The sequence below is a fragment of the Ursus arctos genome, unplaced genomic scaffold (genome assembly GCF_023065955.2).
Source record: "Ursus arctos isolate Adak ecotype North America unplaced genomic scaffold, UrsArc2.0 scaffold_33, whole genome shotgun sequence".
Classification (NCBI taxonomy): Eukaryota; Metazoa; Chordata; class Mammalia; order Carnivora; family Ursidae; genus Ursus; species Ursus arctos.
In genome coordinates, this window is record NW_026623019.1 from 4250164 (window position 1) to 4275113 (window position 24950).

At 39.9% G+C, this 24950-nt stretch overlaps 1 protein-coding gene across 1 annotated transcript in view; it reads left to right on the forward strand.

Annotated features, from left to right (window-relative positions):
• LOC113270144 (contactin-associated protein-like 3) overlaps positions 1–24950 on the forward strand; it is a 149332-nt gene that overhangs the window by 108914 nt on the left and 15468 nt on the right. The window contains exons 14-20 of the mRNA XM_044391241.3: positions 5036–5163; positions 12076–12246; positions 13150–13368; positions 15564–15803; positions 16347–16577; positions 17785–17918; positions 18723–18810. Of these exons, the coding sequence (XP_044247176.1) occupies positions 5036–5163; positions 12076–12246; positions 13150–13368; positions 15564–15803; positions 16347–16577; positions 17785–17918; positions 18723–18810 (1211 nt within the window). The remainder of the gene's footprint in view (positions 1–5035; positions 5164–12075; positions 12247–13149; positions 13369–15563; positions 15804–16346; positions 16578–17784; positions 17919–18722; positions 18811–24950) is intronic.

Consider the following 24950-nt stretch of genomic DNA (forward strand, 5'->3'; position numbering starts at 1 on the left):
GCCGAAGAAACCCCAGAGTAAACTGATGCCTAAAAATCCCAGATCACGGATACATTAAGAACATAAGATAAAGTAAATATGTGAGCTGTTGGAAAAACAAGGCTTGGGATTGAAACATGAGAAAGCAATCAGATACTATCAACAAAGGAGATTGAGATTTCCAAAAGAACCAAATGGATGTTTAGAAATGAAAATCTTATCATTGAAATTTAAGACTTGTTGGATCAGATATTAGACACAAGTGATCAGAACACGAGTGGAATGGAAAGTGTGTGTCGATAAGTGGCAGGGACTCACGCACGGAGAGTCACGCATGGGAGGAAGGAAAGCAGGGACATGGAGGGATGGTGTGGAGGAGGCTGCACAGGGGTCTGAGTCAACTTTCAAAACAGGAGGTTGGCGATAATTAAGGGCGATAATCAAATAGCTAAGAAATGGCCAGACTTGAGAAAATACTAGAATACCAAACAGGATAAATAAAAGTAAATCCATCTGTAGACACATCGTGCTGAAACCAAAGATTAAAGAGAATGTGGAAGGGTGCAGAGGTGACCGGAAGATTCCAAAGCAAGGACCGTGGGAGCCAGCGGAGACCCCTCCACGGCAGCAGCCCAGCCCGTGGGTGCGGGCACTCCCCTCGCTGTGCGGGAGTACGGTAACTGTCCGATTCCAAGTGTGTCCCCTGCCGAGATGCAGTGAACAGCCAGACAGACCGACAGACGGACTCAGAAGAAGTATCCCGACTCTGCAAGAGGACGTTTCAAGAATGGTTTTCAGAATGAAAATAGGTGATCTTGTAAGGAGAGTCTCAGATGCAAGAAGAAATATTCAGGAAAGAATTGTGTAAACTCCGAGGTTAAAAAAAATAAAAGAGGCAAATACTAGACACCAGTCACGTATCACGGCATATATGGAATTGAAACAGGAGGAGGCAATCCGATCCTATTAACAAAAGGACTGTGATGGACAAAGGAACTAAAGCCATGTTTAGAAATAAAACTGTGAGTGAACTTAAGATTTGTTTCGTAGATATTTGTTGGCATGAAATTGCTTACAGTGCATACATTCAAATTTTAAGTGTAACCGCCAAAGAATAGAAACAGTGCAATATTCGAATCAACAGAGGGAAGGAAGAAAAAATGGGATTTTAAAAACTTCATTAATTCAAAAGAAGGTAGGAAATAAAATTTTAAAAAGAAGAGGAAACAATGAGCAACAAAATAACGTAAGGACGTATGAGTAATCATGCACAATAAATGTGACAAAAATAGCCATTTAAATCCAGATAGATCATTTCGTATTAAAAATAAGTGTATCTTGTTTGTACACGTAGAAATGTTGAAAGCAAAATGCTAAAAACAACTTACCAAGCAAATATGCACAGAAGTAAGTAAAATTTTGAAGTCTTTTTTAAAACACATTTTATTTACAGAGAGAGAGAAAGTGCACATGTGCACATAAGAGGGGGGAGGGCAAAGGGAGAGGGCGAGGCAGACTCCCCTACTGAGCGGGGAGCCTGGTGACTTGGGGCTCCATCAGGGGACCCTGAGATCATGACCTGAGCCGAAGTTGGACGCTTAACCAGCTGAGCCACCCAGGCACCCCAAAATTTTAAAGTCTTAATATGGACAACGATTACTATCACTATATCATGATGCTTTTTAATTTCACCAAAAAACCCTAATAATCCCAACTTGTATGTTTCTAATCAAAATGACTTAAAATGTATATAGAAAATAATTGGCTGAACTGAAAGGAAGAATGAACAAATCAGCCATTATAAGAAGAGGTTTAAACATACATCTGTTAGCAATTGGTAAACCACGTGGACAAAAATTATTAAGAATACAGAATATTTTTAAATGAAATCAACAACTTGATTTGGTAGGCACCTAAAATTATAGAATATATAATTTTCTCAAGCACACATGGCACATTTTTGCAAACTGATTTTCCTAATATTTCATAAAGCAAAACCCCCCAAAAATTTTACAGTGGTTGTTATCATATGGACAATTTCTCTGATTACAGTGCATTTAGGTTAGAAATGAATAATAGAGGGACAAAAAATATAGGAGGCCTTTCAAAGCCACAAATGATTAGACACAAGGAAATGAAGATTACATTATTCATAGAAAATCTGGTTGTCTACCAGGAAAACCCAAGAGGATAGACAGAAATATTATTGAAATTAATGAGAATTTAGTAGGGCTACTTATTGAATTGTAGAATAACTGATTTGCTATCAAGAGCTTGTTACCCTAAGAAAACATTATAAAAGCCACTTGCAAAATCAACACAAAGACGGCAGTACCTTGGAATAAAAATAATAAAAATATGCAAAACTTGTATGGAAAAGACATCCTAAAACTTCATTATGAGATTATAAGAAGATGTATCTATCTATTTTCTTAGTTCCATTTAATTCCAAAGCCGAACATTTGTTTAGTGTTTGGGATGGTGACAAGCTGGTAAGATGTACATGGAAAAGCAAGTGTAAATAACAATTCTGAAGCAAGGAGAGGAGACTGGCTTACTGGACATGGAGCATCACGGGGTTGCAGTAACTGAACAGAGGGGGTTTGCCGAGGGGAACAGCAAATGGAACAGCAAAACCCGAGAGAGAGCCCGGAGCTTTCAAAATATGGAACCACAGATGGTGAGCATTAGGCAGTCCCCAGCCTCGCTTTCTCCCAAACAATTATGAAATGTGAAAGCTGACCCGATACTTGTTCCCTGTAGCTTTTCCCAGAGCTCCAAGTCGTGATAGCTCTGTTATGCCTCCAAAAAAGTCCGCGGCGAAACAACCAGCTGTAGGAAGAATCACTAGAGCCCTCGGAACTGGAAACAGAAAGGAAGCAGCTTTGGAAGTCCTCTCACTGAATGTTTGAAACCTATTGCAAGAAATCATCATGCCTAGCTAGGCAATGCTCCCAACTGTTGGGAAAAAAAATAGAGAAGCAAGAAAAAAAAACTGAGATATAACTAAATTCAGCGATTTCGAATGAGTTTGGGGACCGTGGCGATGAGTAACGTCCTACATGAAGCATGGGCATTTGGGAATGACCTGCGCTGGTAAAGAATTTTCAAATCTGAGTTGTTTAAAGTCTCCTCAGATTTGGGAAGTTACTTTGCAAACAACAGAATGAAAAAAGAACTTATTATAATATCTGCCTTAACACACACAGTTACCCATTATGATTTTCCTTAAGTTTTTTTTGCAGGGCTCTGTGTGTGTTTTGTCATTGCTAAAAACAATTAAAGTGTAGCTTTTCACTACATTACAAATGTAGCTTTTAAAGGGTTCTTTAAAATTCAGGGATACTCACTGAATAACTAATGCACTTATATTTTCCCTCTAAATGTTCTACCAAAATAGAAAAGACAGGAATTAAAATGCTTATTTGTAACGTTTACTGATACTTAACGCCAGGAATTGATTTGGTGCGTTAGTCCCACATTTATAACAAATATATTTTCAGACTGACTCCCCCCATAATCCATGGCACCTTCTAGCTTGTGACCACCTGTTCCCAACAAAGCCAGGTGTTATGTGTTTGGGATGACCTGCCTGTGTGCTTCCATGCACAGAAAATGCAGGGCCTTAACCAGATAAAGCCCTGGGGTTTTATTTCGTCCGATTTTTTTGAAACTATCTGATTCAAAAAAATTGCTTCTGAACTTTCAGGATATTCCATTCAAATTTTTCCTATCTTACCAATATGCACTGGTAGTCACTTTGCTACATTTTTTTAAGCAAAATAAAAAATGCTAATAATTTTGAACTTTCTACCTCAAAAGAATATTTTTGATGCCTCAACAGAATTGGAATGATTAACTATTAAGTGATGCAGATTTTTTTGAAACAAAGCTATTAGGCTGAACCATTCGAAATTGCTGATTGTTTTGACTTGCAAAAACGTCAGTTGGAGATGCTTCCATTTGTACATATCAGAGTGAGTGGGGGCTTTGTAATTGTTAGAAATGAAAACTTCCTAGGTTCTACACAGATACAGGGCATCTGAACGATACATTAGACAAACTATTATTCGTTCCTAAAGTACATATGTAATTGAAGTACGTGATAAAAATATGAACAGCTTACGAGGTGCAGAAAAATCTTCTTTCTTTGCCCAGAGAGGTGGTTAGTGGTACAACCAGCTTCCTACCCAGGACCTCTGGCTCCCATTCTGGTTTTTGTTGTATTGCAACCATAGACATTAATGCTGTCCTAAATATTCACTTACATGATTTTATTATATTACGATTATATTTTAGTTATTATTTATAATGTCCACCAGGTTTCTTGGGGACACTGATGGTGGTTTTTATGCCCACGTCCCCAACACACAGGGCCTGGCAAGGAGACGCTGTGCACTACATGTTGGTCGAATGAATGGATGGTGACAGTCATGGACAGAGCACTTCCCATGCATTACCCCATTTATTAATTTTAAGAGCACATGGTATCATACATTTAGTTTGCTTTTGAATCAATCTTTTCTTTCTTTCTTTCTTTTTTTTAATGGATGGCATCAGTAAGTAAGGAAATGCCTAGTAACCATGATAGGAATTTTGGAAAATTTAGTTTAAAAAAAAACAACTGGGAATTGAAAACCTAAATCTTCTCAGTCAGGTAGGGTTTTGTTTGTTTGTTTTGTTTTGTTTTAATGAAGCCAGGCAGGTCTTGCATGTGTAAGTTCTGCATTTAAATCTTACACGGTGGCTAGACTGGAAGGAGCAGTGAGCTGCTCCGTTGCAGTGCAAATGTAATCTCGTGCCCGCACTGATGGTTACGATTTCGGACCTGCCCACTTTTTCCTCTGTGGTCACATAAACAAACAAGGATCTCTGATCCTCAGATGACCTTATTAAATTCGTTACTATGTAAGAGTTCAGATGACCAGTTTGATTTCCCTACTGTTATGTATTTACAAATTTAGCTTAATACCTCTTGAGCTGCAGTAAGAGACTATTTTTTACCTCTCTGCATGTCATTCGGAATAACGTTAAGGTGGTCGTATTTGTTTTGTAGGACCAGCGACACAGTAGTCCTTTCCCATAAGGAGCACCTGCCAGTCACTCAGGTTGCGATGAGAGACACAGGCCGACCACATTCAGAAGCGGCTTATGCACTGGGGCCTCTGCTCTGCTGGGGGGACAGTAAGTAGTGGCAAGAGGGACTGTCTTGACCCCTGAAAATATATGTCAGTGTTTTAGGAGACATGTAGCTGCCTGAATTCATAAAAACACCGCCTATCCTAATAATCTGTATTTCATTAGGAATGTGTTAACTTATAAAAGAAGTGTATATTGACATTGTACTTGAGAAAAAAATGAGGAAAATCGTATTACCTTTGGAGTAAGTGTCCTCTGTGTCATATTTAAATCAGACTATTGCTGTGAATGCTCATGGAATGATCTGAAATATTGTATCACCTGGTCAGCAAACATCTAATATCTGCCTACTAAGTAGAAGTATTGGCCAAGTGCTGAGATGCCTGAAACTGGTAAGATAATGAGAAACGGGGTGACAGAAGCTATCAAGTGCACCTGTTCATTAATACCCTCTGACAGTTCTGCAAACTTCAGTGGTCCTGCCTCTCCTCACCCCTCCAACTGCATCTGGATTTCTTTTATATCCTTCCTTCTCCCAAACTAACTGAAATAAGATATATCCGTTCTACCTTTAACTTACCTCTTTCTAATCCCTTTTGAATATACTCTCTTCAGGCTTCTCCTCCGTCACTCCCTAAAAACTGCTTTTTCCAGCTCATCAGTGAGACCTCAGCATTGCTAGATCCGAATTTTACTCTCAGGTGTCATCTGAGTTGACCCGCCAGCCACTTAGGTCTCCTCTCCTGATTCACTCTTTGAGTCACGTCTTTATTTGGCTGCCAGCTAACCACAAAATTCTGGGTTTTCCTCCTTCTTCCTTCCCCATGCCAGTGGCATCCTGTTGGGGTGCCCCCAGGTTGCATCCTCAGCCCTCGTTCCCTCTGCTCTCCAGTGGGAAGCTGTTCCCAACAGGCTCGTGGCTTTAAATAGCACATCGATGTCAATGATTCTGCCATTTATGTACCGCGAGCGCAGTCTCCCTGAACTCCCACCTCTGGCATCCAGCTGGTTATTCTGTATCGGAAAAAAAAAAATGTTTCCACAACAACCTTCCCCAACTCAAGGCGTAGCCACTCCATTCTTCTTTTTGCTTAGACTGAAAATGTGACAGTCACTCATAACTTCTTTCTTCCCTTAACACACATCTGATCCACCCACAAATACAAATCGTATTGCTTCAGACTTCAAAATCAGATCCAGAATCCACGTCCGTGACCGCCAGCACCTGGATGGTTGCTGTGGCTTAACTGGCTGCCTGCTGCCGTCTCTGCCCACTTAGCTGAGACTCCACATAACGGCCAGAGGGATAAGTCAGGGCACGTCAGTCCTCTGGCTCAGACTCTCCAGTGGCACTCATATCAGAGGAGAGGCCAAAGTACAATGTCCACCAAAGCTGCAGTGGCCATGCTGCCCTCTGAGCCCGTGGAGCCCCAACCCTCCCCGGGCTCCCATAGGAGATGTTGCCATGTGAAGAAATCCTGGCATTTCTGAACCTCGCTGTTGAGAAAAAGTAAGTTTCCCATTCAGATACAAAAGTATTGAGAGGCGGATAGTCAAAATGTAAAGAACATCTGAATGTGTCTTGACTGATGATTGTATGAAGAATTGTTTTTCCCACTCATGACCTTAAACTGCAGACCACAGCTCGGTGTCAGGATAAGAGGATTTAGGCACGCCGACCTCATCTGTCCCACTGAGTCCCCCTATAAAACCTGGGCAGAATGCCTGAACCAGTTCTCTCAGGACTCTGGAAAGCAAACAGTAGCAAGGCAGCAAGGAAGAGAAGCCAGAATGCACCACTTACTGTTTCTTCCAGCATCTGTCTGCCAAACCGGATGCGGGCCCTGGGTCACAGAGTGGTTCCAGGAGAAGCCCTCTAGCCCTGGCTGGAGGAGGGAACAGAGAAATCCTAACTCTCAGGGAATGCAGGAATCCCATTTCCTTCTTTTTCTATCCAGGAAGAATCATGACAACAGCTGTAGAAACTGCCCGGGAACACACAAGAGCCAGGACTTCAGAAGGGGCCTTTTGCTCTGAATAGGGCAGCTGTGGCTCAGAAATGGTGGAAGAGTCCTCTTATTTTTGTTTTCTTTCTCCACTCACCCATCGCTTGGCAATGGACTTGGTACAGTTGCCTAGGAGAGCAGTATAGAGTAGTCTCAGAGCCTGTTTTCTGGGTCTGAGACTGAAAAGGGAGACCAGGGAACCAGAAAGTACCTAGAAGAGCAGAGGGAGGGAACCATTCAGGAAAGCATGCTATATGTTGTTTATGAAGTCCTGGGCTCACCTCAGAGCGACACATGCATGGATCTGGTCCAAATTGTAGACCCAAGAAGTTGAGAACTGAGTCGAGAGTCTACCACCAAGACCCAGGCTGGCCACTGGGTGGTGCACGAGTGAGGCAGAGCTGAGTCTTGCCACAAAGGCTTTGGAAACTGGACTGCCATTAGAGACAGCCCACAGAAGGCAGGTTGGAATGTATGGCCAGATCCTAACCAGGCCAACTGCCTGCAAAAAAACCTAAATAAATTTTTAAAAAATTTTTGCATATAGATATATATATAATCAACATGTTCCAAACTTTTAAACAAAGCCCAGAATTTATTAGTATGATATTTAAAATATCTAGGAAATGATCCACAATTACGTAGCACGAAGAACCAGAAAAAATCTAAGCTGGCGTAGGAAAATATAATCAACAGATACTAATGCAAATATGACACAGAGGTTAGAATTAACTGATAAAGAGTTTAAAACAGCTATTACGTGAGAACGCTAACAAGTAATCATAAACACTTTTGTAGGAAATAGAAAAAGAACATTTCACTAAAGAAATAGGATATATAAAGAGCTAAATGAAAACTTTAGAACTAAAAAATACGGAACTGAAATAAAAGATGCCCTGGGTGGGCCAAATAGTGGGTCTGAGATGAGACAGTCAATGGCCTTAATGATAGGAATGACTCATCTGATCAAAAGAAAGAAAAAATCTAAAAATGAACAGGGCCTCAGGGAACTGTGAGTCAACAACAAAAGATCTAACATTCATATAATTGAACATCCAGAAGCAGACAGAATAGTGTGGTGTTGAAAAAAAATTGAAAAAAAATGGCTGAAAAATGTCCAAGTTTGGCAAAAAATAGACTTGAGAAGTTGAATGAACTTGAAACAGGATAAACTTAAAAAATTCACCTCTAGACACATCATTATCAAACTGCTGAAAACAAAGGCAATGAGGGATGTTTTGAGATCAGCCGGAGAGAAGAATGATGCATCATCTATAGGTGAACACCTACTCAAATGGCAGTGACTTTCTCATTAGAAACATGGAAGCCAGAAGGAAGGGGCAAAACATCTCTCAAGCGCTAAAAGTAAAGAATTATCAGTCTGGAATTCTATATTCAGCAAAAATCTTCAGGGATGAAGGTAAAATCAAGAAATTCTCAGATGAAGGAAAGATGAAAGCATTCCTCACCAGAAGATACTTTAAAAGACTTTCTAAAGGAAGATTCAGACAGAAGGGAAATGATACCAGAAGGAAATTTGGGACAACAGGGGTAGAAAATCAGCATTAGAAATGGTAAATATCAGGGTACATATAATAGACTGTTCTCCTGTTGAGTTATTTTAAACATAGGTGTGGGTCGAAAGCAAAAACTACAACATTATTTCATAGGGTCTTTAATTTGTACAGATGAAATACATTTCGCAACAACAAATAAAGGAGACTCGGTAAAATGATAGAATTGTTGGTGAGGTTTTGACATATGAGTCCAAGTGGTTAAAATGTAGATTCTGAGCAGACTCTGAAAAGGTAAGTACATATATTGTCATTCCTAAAATAACCAATCAAGCTACTGCTATAGACAAATAAAAGTAGAATACTAAAAAATGTTTCACCCGAAAGGAGGTAGAAAAAGGGAAACAGAAGAAAGAAAAAGTATAACAAACAGGAAAAAATAACAAAGCGATAGAACTAAATTCAACTTGTGAACATTTGTATTTAATCTGATTGGTCTAAACAAACCAATTAAAGGACAGATTATTATGACTAAACTATGTACTGTGTACAAGAAATTCACTTCAAATATAATGACAGCCTAAGTTTAAAAAGAGGAACAGGAAAAATATACTACACAAACACTAATTAAAAGAAAGCTGGAGTTTCTGTATTAAAGTTTTTGCTTGAAAGCATCGAAAATTAATAGATACAAAAAGCGATTAAGAAGACATGAGAATCTTAAATGTGTATGCTAATAACTGAGCTTCAAAATCCATAAAGCAACAACTGACAGGATGGAAAGGGGAAGTAGACAAATTCATAATTATAATTAGAGAATCCAATACTCCTCTCTCATTAACCTTTGGAACTAATAGAGGGAAAACAAGTAAAATGTACATAAAACCTGAATGTCACCACACACCAAAAGAATTTAATTGACATTTATGGAACACCCTACCACCAGTAAAATACACATTCTTTTCAGATGCACATGGATACACCACATTCTGTGCCACAAAACAAACTTGAGCACATATCAAAAAATCATACAAAATACATTCTCTGACATAAATGAATTAAACTAAAAACAAAGAACAAACAGAGTGAGAAAGTCTCCAAACACTTAGAAATTAAACACCAAACTGCTAAATAATAAATGAGTCAGAAGGTCTCAACAGACATTATAAAATATATTGATCTGAATGAAAAGGAAAATACAACATATCAAAAATGGTAGGAGGAGTTATGGCAGTGCTTAGAGGGATATTAATAGCATTAAAAGCTTGTATTATGAAAGAAAAAGATCTCTAATTCAAACTTTTACCATAAGAAATTAGAAAAAGAAGAAAATAATCAAAATAGCAGAAGGAAGGAAATAATAAAGATAAGAGAAATCAATTAAAAGCAGAGATCTATAAAACCAAACATATTTTTAAAAGATCATTAAAATAGATAAATCTCTAGCAAAACTGTCAAGAGTGAGAGAGAGAAGAGAAATATTACCAATATGAGTGAAAGCTGGAGTATCACTACAGACCCTACAGACATCAATAGTATGATAATGGCATACTATAAACAACTCTATAATTATTTTCCAACATAGATAAAACAGACCAATTCCTTGAAAACCAATAACTACTAAAACTCCCTCAAGATGAAATAACTAGAATAGACCTTAAAGTATCGATGGAATGAAATCCAGTATGAGATGCCTTCACTGGTGAGTTCCACCAAAGAAGATATAACACTAGATTTACACAATCTCTTCTAGAAAATAGAAGAGGAAATTCTTTCCAACATTTTCTGAGGGGCAACATTGCCCCGATCCCCAAACTAGATAAAGAAAATGCAAAAAAAATTTTAAAAAGAGGTTACTATGCAAAAATTTTCAACAACCTTAGCAAAAAATCCAGGAATATATAAAAGAATACTATCGCCAACTGGGGTTTACCCCAGGATACAAGGCTGATTCAGTGCCGCTGATCCTGGAACAACATGGGTTTGAACTGTGCAGGTCCACTTCTATGCAGATTTTTTCCATAAATATAATACAATCCTATAAATGTATTTTCTCTTCCTTGTGATTTTCTTAATAATATTTTGTTTTCTCCAGCACACTTTATTATAAGAATACGGCATATAATACATATAACATACAAAGTGTGTGTTAATCAAGTCTTGATGTTATTGGTAAGGAGTCCAGTCAACAGGAGGCTACTAGTAGTTAAGTTTTTGGAGGGTCAGAAGTTACACGTGGATTTTCAATTGTGCGAAGTCAGTGCCCCTAACCCTCTTGTCGTTCAGGGGTCGACCGTGTTTGGAAATCAGTCAGTGTCATCTACATATTAACAGTTCAAAGAAGAAAAATCACACAAGGTGCTTTTTCTGCATCAGTTGATATGAACACTACAGTTTGAATTACTATGATTGTATTATGAATTAACATGATAATAAATTTATATGAGATAGCATTCACAATAAAATTCTTAGCAAACTGTGAATAAAAGGAAACTTCTTCATCCTAATAAAAGGTGTCCATGTACGGAACAGCTAGCATCATAATCATTGGTGAAAAACTATATTTTTTTGCCCTAAGACTGGGAACAAGATAAAGATTTTCAATCTCACCATTTCTCTTCTACAACTTTAATTGTACTGGAAGTCCTAGGCAGTGCAGTAATGCAAGGAAGGAATTAAGTGCATCCAGGTTGGAAAGCAAGAAAGAACAGCATCCACAAGTACACGTGTGATCGGCACAAATGTTTATAGCAACTGTTTGTGCATGACCAAATCTGGAACCACACTGACATTTTCACATGTGGACAAAGAAATGGTGGCGCATTGGTGGACAAAGAAATGATTTCACATGATGAAATACTACAGAGCCGGAATAACTTGTGACAACCTGAATGAATCTCAAAGGCGTTACACTGAGGGAAAGAAGCCAATCTCAAAAGGTTACCTGCTGCATGACTCCATATATATGACACTTGGAGAAGGCTCAACTATAGATCACTGTCGGCAGCGCTTGCGGGGGAGGGTGTGATTATAAGGGAAAAGCAAGAGGGAGTTTGAGGGGTGATGGAACTGTCCTTTATCCTGAACTGTATCCATATACAAATCTACGCACGTATTAAAATTCACCTAAGGGTACATCCCCCAAAGTCATTTCACTCAGTGGTAATTTCTAAATAATATCGCTTTCTAAAAAACACAGGGCATTTCCAGTGATTATCTCTCCACTCAGTTGCAACCTTATTCATCTTGATCCTTGAAAGACTCAGTATTTTCACATTCGCATCGTGGCTGTGTGTTCGAAAGAACCCCCAAATGAAGGCTTGCCTAGATAATGAATGCATTTAATGGTAAAAAAAAAAAAATGCTAGAAAAACAAAATGTGGTGGTTGTTCTGTTTCACTGCTGTTGTCACTGTCTTTTTTTCTTTTTGGAAACAGGTTCATTTTGGAATTCCGCCTCTTTCAATACCGAGACTTCATACCTTCACTTCCCTACGTTCCGTGGAGAGCTCAGTGCTGACGTGTCTTTCTTTTTTAAGACAACGGCTCCTTCTGGGGTGTTTGTAGAGAATCTGGGGATCACAGACTTCATCAGGCTAGAGCTGCACGGTGAGTCGGCCCCTGGGCAAAGCCACCAGGCGCTCAGTACTTAGCAATAACCCCTTTGGGAACCTAATTCCCAATGTATTGCCGTGCTTTCTTTGTCACTTGTATTTCTTTAGTACATACTAAAGTTCTACGATCTTTTTTTAAAGATTTATTTATTTGAGAGAGAAAGAGCAGGGTTGGGGGGAAGAGGGAGAGAGTCTTAAGCAGACTCCTCACCGAGTGTGGAACCCGGTGCAGGGCTTGATCTCATGACCCTGAGATCACAACCTGAGCCCACACCAAGACCCGGACGCTCTACCAACTGTGCCACCAGGAGCACCTAAAGCTCTATTATTTTAAATCCTTATTTTTAATAGAGAGTGAAACAGTGATTCACAGAACACACAGCAGTCTGTCCAATTTTGTGCCGCCCTAACTGTGTGCAATCAGGATATTTTAAACCAAACAGGTCCGTTAACTACTCACTAAATTGCAGAATCATTTCATGTAATTGACTCACCACATTGTTTATGCACGTATGCAAGGCTCAATTCCTTCCTTCATAATTTCATGTAGGGCTTTTTAAATAAAATATATGAGGATTTAAACCACCTTTAACTAAACTCACTGATGTAAACGAAGGCAGATCGCAGGTTAGTTTCCTTTGCGTAGGGAAGTATCTCTACTTTAGGGTTTGGCAAGATGGAGAGGATGCTCTGAGAGGAATACAGAAAATGGCTTTGGTTTTCTTCCTCCAGGATACAGATTTATTTTGCCCTCCTGGCCAGCAAGGAGTGACATTTGTCTGCCTCAATGTCACCGTCCTCTTTCATAAGGAGCGTGTCATGCAGCTTCCTCCTGTCTCTCAAGACTGGATTTCCTCCCCTGTGAATGAACCGAGCTACTCTCCATCTGTCTTTGCAGCTCCTGCAGAAGTGACCTTTTCCTTTGATGTGGGGAACGGGCGTTGTGAGGTCACCGTGCGGTCTCCCACTCCCTTTAACGACAACCGGTGGCACCACGTGAGGGCAGAGAGGAACGTGAAGGAGGCATCCCTTCAAGTGGATCAGCTCCCCAGCAAGACGCAACCAGCGCCGGCTGACGGCCACGCCCGCCTCCAGCTCAACAGCCAGCTCTTCGTGGGTGAGTGCGGTCGCGTTCTAGCCGAGCTGTGCCGCGGGAGGCAGACCCGGAGAAGACGCTAACCCTACAGCAGCGATGGCGGCAGGTGCACGCTGCTTCTGCCCACGCCACGCGCCGAGAGCTCGTGCAAGAGTCAGCCTCTCCTTCCATAGACTGTTGTTAATGCGGTTTCCGTAGAAGGTTGTTAGTGATTATTGTTTCCATAGATTTCCCAGTTCACAGATGAGGTAATGGAGGTTCAGAGAGATCAAGTGACTTAGTCTAGAAACTCAAATAGAAGAGAAAGCCAGGGGCGCCTGGGTGGCACAGCGGTTAAGCGTCTGCCTTCAGCTCAGGGCGTGATCCCAGCGTTCTGGGATCGAGCCCCACATCAGGCTCCTCCGCTATGAGCCTGCTTCTCCCTCTCCCACTCCCCCTGCTTGTGTTCCCTCTCTCGCTGGCTGTCTCTGTCAAATAAATAAATAAAATCTTTAAAAAAAAAAAAAAAAAAAAGAAGAGAAAGCCAGTCCCTGGTGGACAGATTCCCAGGCTTGCACCCGATAGCATTGATGACTTGTGTTTGTTTTAGTTACTTCTCATCAATACTATTTCTGAAACAATTAGCAATTTTCATCCAATACTCCCGCTTCACTTCTCAGTGAAGTTGGAGAACCTGCCATGTGACTGTGGCAGAATTCTCCAGTGTCCCCTCAAGCACAGACCGTGGGAGACTCACGTGGCTGTGCCCGCGGGACCAGCGCCAGCCACGTCGGCTGCTCAGTCCTTGCAAATGTCAGGTTCAAAACCGGCCTGGCTCCATTCTCGCTGCCAGTTCTTCTGGGTAGTGGAAGTCTTCCTTTTCATTTCCTTCCTTATTTCTTTAATATTTTTTCTCTTTTCTCAAAGGGAGAGATAAGTTTTGCTACGTTACTTTTCAGACAACTCTATTCTAATTTGGCAACCAAGCCGATCAATGAGGTAGCTCTTTCTTGGTCATTTCTCAGGTATATTCAAGTAAGTAAAGATGCAGTCCAATTAAAAACCAATTATAAATCAAGGTTAGCATGCTTTCCTAGAGGACACCTACAGCATCTGGGGGCTAGTGCTATGCAGGGAGATGTGTGTGTGTGTGTGTGTGTGTGTGAGAGAGAGTGTGTGTCCAACCCGTGGCACATAAAACTCCACTTCAAGGCTTCACGTCAAGTCATGAAACTGAATCAAATTAAACAGTTTTATTTTCTGATTTGTAATCCTGAGGATCAATTAATAGAATTTCTAGGAACAAAGTTTGCATGAACCGCCTACCTAAAATTGACTCCCCACTGAAATAATGTTTCTAGAGCTTGGGAAGCTAGCAGAAAATTCTGATCTGGGGTATGTACCCCAGGCCCACTGAGTCTGAATCCCTGGGAGTGAACCCCAACTCTGTTTTTAGCAAGCACTCCAGCTGACCGCTGGACTCCCAGATTTGAGATCAGGCTCGCTTGAGACATGACAGAAATCCAGAGAGCTACACAGTGTTCGGTTATCACCCTCCCTGACCTCGGAGCCGGCAGACCGGAGTGAGGCAGGCCTGAGGGCCTAGGTTTTAATATCACCCCTCTCCCTTCTCTTTCTCTGCCGGCTCCTCAATTCCTTTTCACAACGTTGTTAATGGGAGCGCTTCTAGGAAGGGTTGATATTACATATACGATTTGTTATATATATAACAAATGTATAACAAATATGTAGCAAAATATATGTAACAAATGCATATACAAATTATAATGTATATTATATATAAATATATACACTACATATAAATTTGTATATTGCAAATTTGTAATATATATTGCAAAACTTTTCAACTGTCTAACTTTATTGTGCATACCACAGTTTATACACTTAAACTTTAAAAAGGATAGATGGATCTTTTTTTAATGAAGGAACTGATGTAAAAATGTATAAGACTTTCTAAATATAACTTGAAGAAGTAACTTTAGAATAAGTATTTACCAAGGTCAACTTCAAAAATATCTTTGTCAATGGTTTATTCAGTATCGTTTGATGATTCTTAATATGTGACCACAGCCTGTGTTTTCAAACTTGTATGTGTTCATAAAACTTTCGACGGGACGCTTTTTTGACATTATTGGTATGGCCTCAGTAGGACGTGGAGTCGAAATGCCGCCAAAACATCCGGGAGCACGTTTGCAATTGCAGCGTTTCCCTTGCAGGCGGGACAGCCACCAGGCAGAGAGGCTTCCTGGGCTGCATTCGGTCGCTGCGGTTGAACGGGCTGGCCCTGGACCTAGAAGAAAGGGCCACTATGACGCCAGGCGTGGAGCCAGGCTGCCCAGGACACTGCAGCAGCTACGGACACTTGTGTCGCAACGGAGGGAGATGTAGAGAGAGACCCAGGGGCATCGCTTGCGACTGTGCCTTCTCTGCGTACGAAGGGCCTTTCTGCGAGAGCGGTGAGTGTGGCCCGCGAGCCAGACGGGGAGAGGGAGGCACCTCATTTGGCTCTTTGCCTTCCGTTTCTGACATTTGACCCTGCAAAGAAAGGATAAGGCGGTTCTCTGTGATTGGCTAACGTAGAGTTGTTCCGCTCCCCAATTTGTCCCTTTGTGATTCTATTCTTGAGCCGCTCTTGATGACTTCTGTCGGAACCAGTATCATCGATGAAACACTGAAAAGAACAATAACTCTATGTATATGTTTACACTCGGCATTTAATGCTATGTAAATCTGAGATGAAGCATTTCACGGGCAATAATAAAGTATCGTTGCCCAGTTCTACATCATGGGACTATGCGTGGGGATAAGTTATCTTTTTATCCATACTTTATTATTTGTTTAATCTGCAGTCTTTTAAAATTTAAAAAAAACCAGCAAAGCATGACATTCTTGTTTTCTCTCTTGAGATATTTAAGGGTTAGAGATATTGTGTAAATACACGTAGAGAAGAGCCTTGCGTTGACGTAGCGCTAACATAACAAAAATGAGTGTCATTCCAGAGATTTCTGCCTATTTTGGAACTGGCTCGTCAGTTATCTACAACTTTCAAGAACATTCCAATTACACCTTCAGTAAGAACGCCAGCTCCTTTGCAGCTTTGTTTCATGAGGATCTGACGCTGGCCGGCGAAATGGCCACACTGAGCTTCCGGACCACGGGGACGCCCAGCTTACTCCTCTATGTGAGCTCCTTCTACGAGGAGTACCTGTCCGTTATCCTCGCCCCCAACGGTGAGTGCCGACGCTGTAAGAACAAGGGGACTGAATTAGAAAGTGAGGACCACAACGAGAGGGGCCCTCTAGGTGTTACAGGACAAACAGGAAACACAATTGCATGGCTTCCTTTTCTCATTCTATTAGGGGTGCTTTCTTTTTCATGATCACCTCAAGTGTTTATCACCAAAGTTAACATTTCCATGATTACATTTAAAATACATTTCTCCCATGGCAATTGATCACTTAGGTATTTGATGTGCAGCTAGCCTTCTTGCTATTCTGGGAAGTCTTTCCTTCTATGCATGAATAAATTAGGGTTGCAATTCACTTTGAAACAAGATATCTTATTTTGTACATGGAAAATATTTCCTCCTCCTTCTAAGCGAAGTGAAGAAGTATATTGGACTATCTAAAATCCAATATTCCTACGCATCAGATGAATAGGATTGTTCTTTACTCATCATGTCATATCTACATACAAAGAAAAGTGGGATGAGAGCTACCCAACCCATGGCCACCAAGTCTTTCCAAGACTGTTCCAGATGGAGAATTAGACCAAGCTATAACCTTCTTTACAGAGAGGAAGGGCAGAAACTTACCTGCTGGAGGATCTATTGCAGGCAATAAGGGAGTCATGGGATAGTGGGCATATCTGTGAAGGACATCAGGAGATTTCGAAATTGTAGCAAAGCATTGGTCTTTCCTCTGTTTCTTGATTATGGAAGAAACATTAGGGAAAAAATTCTGGTTGTGCAAAAAAAAATTCATTATGCAAATGTCAGCAATACATTAAAATGCATTAAAATAAGTCACATTAAAAGAAGTGATGCTTATAGAAACTGAATGTTAATGCAATATTGCTTGAGGTTTTACCATTTAATACTATGAATACCACATGAATAATTAACTTCGAGCCTAGCTCTGAGTTCTCATATGCTTAACTTAGACTTTTTCCTTTAGCTAAGGAAAATGGAAGAACTTGGAAAAAGACCATTTGGTCTTGACTTTTAAAATAGCATAATTGGATTTTGAATTCGGCCCCGGACCAGCACACAAATGATCACTCTTCCAGGAATAGGGACTGTTGGTGTCCTTAAGCAAGTGCTCAATAAATTCAAATTATGTGAAATAAATAAAAACAAAATGTGCTTTAGAACCTGCATTGACATTTTTTCTATAAAATTCCATCTTAGTTAAAAATGTCATTTTCTGTCTCCTTTAGGAAGTTTGCAGATCAGGTATAAGCTGGACAGGCACCAGGAACCTGATGTTTTTAACTTTGGTTTTAAAAACCTTGCCGATGGGCAGCTTCACCAGGTGAAGATTCACAGAGACGCGGCTCTGGTCTCTGTAGAGGTAAGGGGTAGATTCACAACAGTAACCAAACTTGTGGCACTCAGTGCATGACCTCCAGCAAGACTTCGATGATAAATCCTAGTAAAAGAGAAACACATTCAGCACAGTCTTCCCATGAAGGCCTGGGGACAGAAAACATAGTCAAGGTGTTTTATTTAGCAATGTTGTTTATTTGTTTAGCAAGAGGCTGACAAGGTTCTTATTAATATCTGACCACTTAAAATGCCAAGCTGTCCTCATCAGTAGGGGAATGTTGTCTAGCTTCTCCCAGCGATTACTGGAGATATTCCGATGGGAACCTATTCCCATCTGACTACAAAAAAGCAAAGGCTGCAGAAATGTAAACACAAGGAGAAAAGCAAGATTTTGCTTAAAGTGGGAATACATTTTTTAAAAGCATCAGCGTTTAAATTATTCATTGTCACTGGGTTTTGAAGAATAATCTTTGTATATTGAATCTGGGCGAATAATACCTTTTAGTGCTTGTGTTACTAATTTCTGTTTGAAATAAGTAAAAGCTTAAAGGTTTGAAATAGCTTATTGCATCTCTTTGTGGATTGTACCAATTATAGATCCTTAAACCATGAAGACAAGTAGTAGTGGGAAAAGAATAGGCCATGGGGTGGTGTGAAATCTGAGGAATTATAAAAATTATTATGAAACGGTTTTCTCCTTTAACCTCTGGGATATGTCGGAGGTATGGCTCATTTTTAGCGTTTTTCTTGGTCTCCCTCTGATTCCCATTCTCTTATCATCAAAATTGCCTGCCATTTTGATGTTTGCTTCTCGTGGAATATTTAATAGGTTAACCAGAATGCAAGGAGACAAGTCATCCTGTCGTCAGGGACAGAATTCAATGCTGTCAAATCCCTTATGTTGGGGACAATTTTAGGTAAGTGGCAGAAAGAGTGTCGCCCCCCCCCTCCCCAAACCCCATGACATGGATCAGGAGTGTTAGGTTGCAAACACAGGAAGTGTTCTTCATGCTGAAAGAAGCTTCTTGTCATATTCATGGTTTCCTAGTGAGTGACAGTCAAGGTAGAAGCCGCTCTTTTTTTGTCTGAGTCCGCCTGAAATCAGGAGCAAGGGCTGTCTGGTAGGTGAGCCAGGGTGCTCCCTGAGCACTGCCTCCACACTTGTCCTCTCACTTGGCAATCAAGCAGAGTGAAACTTGGTATTTTTCTCACAATTGAGGAAAGGCGAAATCAAAGCAGGTATCACGTTCACAAATTATATATTAATCAGGGGTCAAATGCAGAAATCATTCAATGATAAATATAGATGTACAAGTACAAGAAGAGAAAAGACTTAATTTTCTTTTAGCAAGTGAATATGTGTTGGGCAGTAGGCTGGGCCCTGCTTTGAGATGTGTTCAATGCTCCCAGCTACTCTTGGAAAGTCAGGGCCTGAAGAGCCCGCACACACTCTTTATGGGCTGTGAGTTATTCTCCATGAGCGTAGCAGAGTAAAATCATACTTAGGCATCAAATTATTTATGCCTTTATTTTTTCCCCTTGTCTCCAAGAATTAAATTGAAATAAAAATGAATTTTGAAAGGTAACTTTTCTTTTTGATCATTTATATGTAAATTGTACATGCTGTGGACATTTAAAGTTATTTGGGAGAAATCCTCTTGTGTGCTATTGCGTATTATTCCTGCTCTGGGACGTAACACCCACCTGGCTCTGTTTAGTCCTAGATAATTCATGGGATCTTTATTACCTTTGCAGCCATTTATACATCGATTCTTTGATCATTTCTTCCACCTCCCCCCCCCCCCCACATATATAACATCCTACAAACTTTGGAGAGTTAGAGACTGCCCATGAGCGGACATTCAAAATATGGTGAGCAGCACAGTAACTATTAAAATGACCACATTGTTCTAAAAGACGATGGGCGATAAAATTATAAGTGCTTATTTTTCAGAGGAAATGTGACAAACCCTAGCGTGCCCTTGTAAATGGTAAAAACAGATGCGCATCGTTTAGATGGTACAGGGTAACCAGAAGCGCCATGTCGGTCATGCGCACTTACAGGCGCAGGTTAAGCCAGTGAAGGAGGGTGCTGGAGTTCTTTGTTGTGAACATATAGTTTTAGCATCATATAATTAATAGCAACTTCAGGCTGAAGTGGTGATCCAGCTTTCTAATCGCGCCTTAAAGTGGATAAAGAATCGGCCTCCGTGATGTGTTGGCAGAAAGGCTTTGGTGTGGCTCACTGTTCCAGTCCCCTCCGCACGTGCACAATAGTCATCCAGCAGTTAGCGCAGAAATGCAAATGAGAACAGTTGTTTCCCTTGAGCACTGGGACCTCTCCCTTTCTAGCTATTGCAGCCCATTGGAGAGGAAGGGGACTATCTCAGGCTCTGATGTGTGACTTTGGATGTGTTCTCTAGGCGTTTCTGGACATTCATGTTTTTGTGATATTAGATTTTTTGTTCTATTTTTTAAGGTTTTTATTTAAATTCTAGTTGGATAACATACAGTGCAATATTAATTTCAGGTGTAGAATTTAGTGATTCATCACTTACATACAACACCCAGTAGATTTTTTTATTCTATTTAAAACAGTGGCATAGTATAGAAAACTCCAGGAACTGGGAAAACAGTAGAAAGCAATAAGCTTCCCCTCTGATTTTCACCCGTGAGAATAACGGTATACATTTAAGCTAGAAGAGGTTATGAAGTTCCTAACACTTCAAAGCCCACCTCGAGTTTCACAGCACAGAGGGATGGAACCCCATCCGTGGCTGTCATCTGAATAGTATAATTGTTTTTAACATCCAAGAGGAAAAGAATTTGCTCTGTTTTTATCTGATCCTGAGCTCCCCTCTCTGACCCACAGATAGTAACTATCCTCGGTTTGAACAGAGTGAGGAATTGATCATCGTAGGGGTGTGCAAGCCTCAGAGCTCGACTTCCACACGGGTGCAGTCTCTGAGTGGAGGGGTGGCCCTGTCTGCCCCCAGCAGGGTCATCCCTCCTTCATTGCCGGAGCAGGTGTCTGTGTGCACTCATTTCCCGGCCACGAGGACAGGTGGGGTCAAGGAACAAAAGGAACACAGCACGCACAACTTCCTGCCCTCAGTGACTCCAGCCTCTGACAGGAGCGATGAGGCACGTTCAGAAGCGTCTGTGACACAAGGTAGAAAAGTTGCCATCAGGACGTGTGAAATTGACGAATATTTTTAAAGACAATTTAGCTTGGAATTTATTATCTGTAAAAAGATATGCCATAGATTATGGAAATTGATTTAATAACTAAAGTGCCTTATATAAAGGGAATCATTTTAATAAAAAAGGAGAATAATATATTTTTTTTAGTATTTTTTTTTTTAAAGATTTTATTTATTTATTCGACAGAGATAGAGACAGCCAGCGAGAGAGGGAACACAAGCAGGGGGAGTGGGAGAGGAAGAAGCAGGCTCATAGCGGAGGAGCCTGATGTGGGGCTTGATCCCACAACGCCGGGACCACGACCTGAGCCAAAGGCAGACGCTTAACCGCTGTGCCACCCAGGCGCCCCCTTTTTTTTTTTTTAAGTATTTTTTTTTTAAAGATTTTATTTATTTATTCGACAGAGATAGAGACAGCCAGCGAGAGAGGGAACACAAGCAGGGGGAGTGGGAGAGGAAGAGAGAATAATATATTTTATCATATAAATTTTTATTTTCCTACAAGTTAATATATAGAGGGCAATAGCACGGAATCGAAGATGTTAATGTTTCGACTCAAGAATGGTATAGGCAAAAGCATCTCTCTCAGGCTATAAAAATTAAAGTTGAAATTCAGCGATGAAGTTTATTGCCTGAAGCAATTGAGTCTAATAAAATTATAAATATTCATTTCATCTGTACCTAGAGGTACGCATCTTGATCAAAGGCTAATAAAACTTTCCGTGTTTCGGATAACTTTATTTCAGGATAGCTTCTAGTTACCAGTTAGTAACTATGAGAAGACTACTATTTTGTGTTCAGATTTGGAAAATGGAAGCAGAGCTTCCTTTCAGAAACTTACAGTAAAATAGACCAACAGATTGACAAAGAGCCATTAATTTTCCAAAGGCAGTTGTCCCAAACTATGGAAAGCCATGCAGTACTTATTCTTGGTTAGCTGCATTGACTCAATGAGCTATCCATTCGTTAAAAACCTTTGGTGGTCCCCGATGTGCACTTGTACTTCCCTGGGACATTTGAACACCTAGCAATAGGATACACTCTACTGCCCTCAAAGCACTCGCAATATCATAAGGAATATAAACAATAAAATAGTGTTTACGGCTAATCTGATTTATCATTATTATTACTTACCTTCGTGTGCTTTGGAAAAAATGGTTCAGGATCATCTTCTAAATTATCAAGTTGTTTTTGTTCTTCCCATTCTTCAGTGGTCTTATTAATGATGACGACTCAGATTAAGTGTTCCCAGTTACTGTAAAATAATTGTAGTAAAATCCTAGTTTAAATGCAGATCGTTAGGTTTCTCATTTTCTGTCTAGTCTTGACTTGGGTGTGGCCTATGGTCCTAAAGTGTGAGAGCCTTAAAATACAAACACCCCAGTAAGGTGCCCTAGCATTTTCACTCAGTTTTATTTCTCTAAAGACTTTTGTATAGGTGGTATTCTGTTGATTTTGTCTTTTCTGCATTAAAAAGCAACAACAGCAAAAATCCACAAAGTATCAAAACAAAAATCTGTTTTGATGTGTGCAGCATAAAGATGTGTCTTTCTCTTTCCTCCTGGGAAAGAATACCATAGGTTAAGTGTACTTCAAATCAATACAGTCATGCAGATAAACTTTAGCAGGTAAATTTTCTGTGGGGAAAAGAAATCTACTGAAGGATCTTATGTTGAAATGGAACTTCATATGTGAGAATTGGGTAATAAATAATCTGTGGAAATGACCTATATATACCTTCATGGACAGACTACAGTTCGATATTGAAAACTCCATTGACTTATGTGACATACGTTTGCCTTTGCTATGCTCTGCCTAAGAATTTATCTCATTTAGGAGGAAAGTCATGGAGCGGAAGACACAAGAAGTTTATAAAATTTCAGCAGTGTGAATACAAATGCAAAGATCCTCAACAAAATATTAGCAAATCTAACCCAGTAACATAGAAAACTTGTTACACACCATGACCAGATAAGATTTATCCTAGGAATTTAAGGTTGGTTCAACAGATAAAAAGCAACCAATGTAATATGCCATATTAATGGAATAAAGGACAAAAACCACATGGTTACCTCAATAGACACAGAAAAAGCATTTGAAAAAAAAATCCACTGTGCTTTCATAATAAAAAACAAACTAAGAATAGAAAGAGACCTCCTCACATGAAAAAAGATATCTACAAAAATCCCATGTCTAACATAACACTTAATGGAATGTAATAGAAATCTTTCCCTAGGATCAGGAGTAAGATAAGGATGTCTACTCTCATCACTTTCATTCAAGACTGTAGTACAGGTTAGAGTGAGTGCTACTAGGCAAGAAAAAAAAAAAAAAGAAGTATCCAGAATAAAAAGGAAGAAGTAAAACTATTTCTATTTGCAGAGAACATGATCTTGTAAGGAATCCATGAAAAAAGCTACTAGAGCTAGTACACAGTTTCAACAAGGATATAAGATAGATATACAGAAATTTATTTTATTTCTATATACTAGCAATGAATAATACAAAAATGAAATGAAGACTGAAATGTAAGTTCCATTTAAAATAGCATCAAAAAGAATAAAATACCTTGGAATAACTTGAACAAAAGAGGTGTAAGACACACTGGAACCTATGAAACGTTGCTGGAAGAAATTATGGAAGACATACATAAAGAGAAAGACATCCATGCTCATGGATTGGAAGTCTTAATATTGCTAACATGGCAGTGCTCCCCAAATTGATCTACAGATTCAATATAGTTCTTATCAAAATCCAAATGGCAAGCTGATCCCAAAATGCATATGGAGATGCAAGGGACTCCAAATAGCCAAAACAATCTTGAAAAGAAGAATGAAGTTGGAGGTCTCACCCTTGATTTTAAAACTTGGTACAAAGCCATGGATATCAAAACCATATGATATTGGCATAAGGATAAATATATTGACCAATGGAATAGACTGAGAGTCAAGAAATAAAACTATTTATTGCCAGTTGACATTTGACATCGGTGCCAGGCCCATTCAATGGTACTGAGCCAACTGGGTATCCACAGGTTTAAAAAGCGATGTTGACCCCTACCTCACACCATGTACAAAAATTAACTCAAAATGGACGATACTCCTAAATGTGGGGGCTACAATGATAAAACTCTTAGACGAAACTATGGTAGTGCATTTTTGTGACCTTGGGTGAGGCAATGGTTTCTTAGATAAGGCTTCTTAAAAGCCTTGAGTTAGATCATGGTTTCTCAAAAGCACAAGCAATAGATAAGACAAGCACAAGAAAATAGATAAGTTCAACTTCCTCAAAATTTAAAACCTTGGTAATTCGAAAGACACTCCCAAGAAAGGAAAAAGGCAATCCACAAAATGAGAAAAATGTTTGGAAGTCATGTATCTCATAAGAAATTTTTGCACAGAGTATATACAGAGCTCTTAGAGCTAAACAAAAAGACAATTTAAAAATGTCCAAAAGATCTGGTCAAAGGTCAAAGTCAAAGACATTTCTTCGGAGAAGATATACCAATGACCAATGTGAAAAGATGATCAAAATCATTAGCCGTCAAGGAAATTGAAATCCAAACCACAAGATATCATTAAAAGACAGTAACAGTGGTTGTTGAGGATGTGGAGGAATTTGAACGCTTGTGCATTGGTGGTAGGGATGTAAAATGATGCGACCACTGTGGAAAAATAGTTCAGCAGTTTATTTGAAAGGTAAACACAGAGTTGCCATACAACCACTCCCAGGAAGCTACCCAAGAGAATTGAAAACCTATGTCCAGACACAAAAGGTGCACACAAATCATCATAGCAGTGTTCTCCACTAATAACCCAAGGTGGGGATAACCCCAGTGACCATCGACTTTGTGG